Here is a 3,909-nt window from a genome sequence, read left to right as displayed (position 1 = left end):
TAATTTTGTAATTGCTTAGTTGAAACTTATTCAGCATATCATTTGGAATTAGTTTATGTATGAATTTGAGGTGGTGTGAATATGATGAGCACACAAGATGGTGATGAGGGAGGGAGGCGCGGCGACTTGGGGATGTGAAGTCCATTTGTTTTGTTTTTTTTTTTTTTTTAAATGGCTAATCTAATTTATTTTTACATTATTTTTATTTTCACCTGCAAACAAATTCCAGAAATGGCACAATCAATCTTAAACCCACAAAACCAATGATGTAGTGTTTTACGATGTTGTCTTAAATTTGCTGCAATTTTTAAATCACACAAGACTATCCGGGAAGCTTTGTCTAGTTTCTTAAAAAAGGCGAAGCCACCTTCACTCCGAAGCAATTGGGTATCATATTCAAAAATATTAGACACGTGGGTCGTGATACATGACACGTGTCATTCTGCATGGATACACAGATCTCTGAAATTGCCACCTCGTATGACCACACCCATCATCCCTAACGACCCCAGGAACATTAATGACAACTATCATCTTACATTGTCCATTTTTTTCTGCGATTAATTTAAAGAAAATCATAAACGTATGACAAAAATGTCGATTTTTATAACGAAATAAGGAACAATACAGCGAAAATGAATTAACTAGTAATGCAAAAAGGGTTGCGGCGGCCGGTTATGGTGGGTACGGTGGTTGCCGGAGGGTAACCATCCATGGTTACCTCAAAAAAAACCGTACCTCATTTCCCTGCACGTTCACGGTCATGATTCAAACCCCATCTATGGATCCCAAAATGCAACTGCGCCGCCGCGATCAAAAACTCCACCGCTTGCTGTGGCGTCAGAAGCTCCACCACCGTCTTCAATGTCCGCAGCCGTAGTTCGTCCGCCTTCTCAACGATCTGCACCAGCCGTCCGATCTTCTTATCAAGATCCCCACACGACCCGCCAATTAGCTCACTTGCCTCATCCTGCTATAATCCCAACAATCAAGAAAATTTCAATAGTTAGTTCATGAATAATCATCACAAATGATAACCATTTTTGAACAAAATTGAAGAGAAAAGCAAAGATTTAGAATTTGCATGCCTGCCACTCCGAGAGCTGATCGGTGATGGCGTTCTCTTGTTGAACAGTCTCACACTGAAGCTCACTGACACGGGTAAACTGCGCTGGTGAGAGGTCGCCGAGGTCACCGGTGCGAATGCCATGGAGGATATCGAGTATGCGAGACTCGAAAAGTATGCTGGATTCGGTGTAGATAAGGTGAAAAGCGGTGGTGGGGCGCCATCCGGCGATCCAGTGGAGAGAGCGTTCGAGAGTGGTGGACCACCGGGCGGAGAAGATGGAGAGGACGTCTTGATTGGCGGCGAGGGACTTGACTCGGTAGAACTCGGAGAAGTGGGACATGGTTTTATTGACGACTTGGGTGAGTTGGTGGTGGTCATCATCGGTGGTGGGTGGACGGGGGAATTTGGTGAGGTGGTGGATTTGGTGGTGGAGCTGCTCGTACCATGTTTCGTAGAATCGGTGGAAGTCCATAAATGTAAATTAAAGGATCTATTACAGTTGGAGAGAAATGGAGGCTTGATGGATAAGAGACTTTGGTTTATATATGTATCCTGTTTTAGAGTGGGTCGGCACTCGCCGGGGAGAGGATATTTCGTGGTAGTTGTTATTAATATCGCAATTTTATATATCGAATGGAAAAACATTCATTAAATATATCGAAGCTTAAAAAATCTATAATAAATTACATGAATGATCACTATGAAGTAATCTACATGTTTGGTCTTTAACATTCTTTTCTCTTCGAATTGGCCTTTTAACTTTTATGTTGTTTCGAATTTTGTATACGTCAGAAGTGAAATTGACCATTTTGTGTTTATCTTAGGTATTGTTTGATTTTTAAGAGGTAAAAGGTATGCATGTTGCGGACCATATTTGTAGAAGAACTAGACAAAACGTTTGCAATGTGCAAGAAATGTTTTTCTGCTTGTAGACTCTGATCCATATTATTTTGGAGGAGAGGACGTGCAGGCATTTTAACATCTAGGATCTTCTAAAAAACAAATAGTACATAAGAACACACATACACACATACAGTTATGTTCACCAACTAATGACTTAATTTGGAAAGACCTTTCACTGCTCATCCAGGAAGCCCACAGTCTAAAAGGACAAGAGGGGTTCTTGTTCTCTTTACAACATCTCACTAATAACCTCGGACTATCATTTTTCTCAAAATAAAGGTTGTACCCATTCTTCACTGCATAGTTAGTCAAACAATTTTTCAATTCCATCGCGTTAGAGAATCTCATACCTAGAATTGGCACCATTTTGTCCCATTTCTGGTTCTCATTATGGACAGGGTACACTGGTTTGTCATCTCCATTCTTGGTTTCAACCTCATCAGTTTCAGCCTCATCATTTATATCCTTACACATACCTGACACCCGATGTAAGAATTCATCACCAATAGTCTTGTCAAGAGAAGGAATGTAATCATTTGCTTCATGCTCATATGGAATATCATCAGAAAGTTGTGAATTTTTATCATCATCCAGGTCTTCCTCAGAATAATGCCCTTCATCATCAGCCCAATCAAGTACAGGTTCATTTTCATGGTCTATATACACATTCATTCTTAGACCGGCTTCATCACTATAACCCGTTTCAATAAACTCAAAGTAGTCAGCATCATTCGTAATTCTCCTAATACCCTCTGCCAATGGTTCATTTCTAGTGCAATAATATACATTATCACAACTGCCTTCAATCAACTTTGCAATGAACAAGTTAAAGTCTTTGAAATCCATTGCACCAAAATCGACATCACAGATTGAAACAACAACAGCGTTCAAGTACACTAATGGTTTCAGTGCGAATAAACCATTATAATGTAAATAAACTGTTAAATACTTACTTTGTTTGGAATCGGAGGCCATCTTCTTCACTATAACACTCGCATTCACCGGTTCTCTTCAATTTCCTAACCGTATGCTTCGATTGAACTTTTTCTTCCCTCAATTAAAAAGAACCCTAACTGTAAAGACAAACGGGTGAAAGAGAAACGGTAATTAAATGTGTTCTAATTCCACGTAATAAGACATGTCATCTCTAATTAAATGTGGTAACCGGTAAAACAGGTGATAACCGGTCACGGTGGCTTTGGTGAACAGGGATTATATGTTCAATGGTATAATAAAGACAAAAAAAAAAAGATAAGGGACCTAATGAATACAAGACGAATACTTTATTACCTTCAAAGGTCATTTTCCCTAATAAATTACATGAATGATCACTATTATGAAGTAATCTACATGTTTGGTCTTTAACATTCTTTTCTCTTCGAATCAGCCTTTTAACTTTTATGTTGTTTCAAATTTTGTATACGTCAGAAGTGAAATTGACCATTTTGTGTTTATCTTAGGTGTTGTTTGATTTTTAAGAGGTAAAAGGTATGCATGTTGCGGACCATATTTGTAGAAGAACTAGACAAAACGTTTGCAATGTGCAAGAAATGTTTTTCTGCTTGTAGACTCTGATCCATATTATTTTGGAGGAGAGGACGTGCAGGCATTTTAACATCTAGGATCTTCTAAAAAGCAAATAGTATGTAAGAACACACATACATAAATGTAACCATGTTGTAGAAATTTCGATCCTCGTTGACTTGGCTGTAGTATATCTTTTTTTATTGATTTAAGTAGATAATGATCATCGAGTGGATTCTCATAGGTTTCGATGAAAATCAAGTTACAAGCAAAACCCTAAGTTTATTCGCATTGACAAATTGAGGGAAATTAGGGTTTTTTTTTTCAACCATTCACCTTTTTGTCTGTCTCAACCTGAGATCTCGGACCTCGATTCTCTACGCATCAGTTGTCCGGACATCGGTGGTCCATAA

At 38.7% G+C, this 3,909-nt stretch overlaps 1 protein-coding gene across 1 annotated transcript; it reads right to left on the bottom strand.

The window, feature by feature from the left end:
* Positions 1-638: 638 nt before the first annotated feature.
* LOC145006364 (transcription factor-like protein) lies at positions 639-1,550 on the bottom strand. Its single transcript, XM_078965450.1, has 2 exons — positions 1,089-1,550; positions 639-973 (listed from the first exon to the last, which is right to left on the bottom strand). The coding sequence occupies exons 1-2, from the start codon at positions 1,539-1,541 to the stop codon at positions 740-742; spliced, it is 687 nt and encodes a 228-aa protein (XP_078821576.1). The 5' UTR covers positions 1,542-1,550; the 3' UTR covers positions 639-739.
* Between the last annotated feature and the right edge of the window lie 2,359 nt (positions 1,551-3,909).

Source organism: Lactuca saligna, chromosome 7 (assembly GCF_052625555.1).
Source record: "Lactuca saligna cultivar CGN05327 chromosome 7, ASM5262555v1, whole genome shotgun sequence".
NCBI classification, from domain to species: domain Eukaryota; kingdom Viridiplantae; phylum Streptophyta; class Magnoliopsida; order Asterales; family Asteraceae; genus Lactuca; species Lactuca saligna.
The sequence above is the reverse complement of the archived record's forward strand: the minus strand, read 5'-3'. Positions and strand labels throughout refer to the sequence as shown.

Coding starts and splice junctions, on each gene's coding strand:
- LOC145006364 (XM_078965450.1), bottom strand. CDS start 1,541: ATGGACTTCCACCGATTCTACGAAACATGGTACGAGCAGCTCCACCAC. Junction 974..1,088: donor ATCAGCTCTCGGAGTGGCAG/GCATGCAAATTC, acceptor TTGGGATTATAG/CAGGATGAGGCAAGTGAGCT.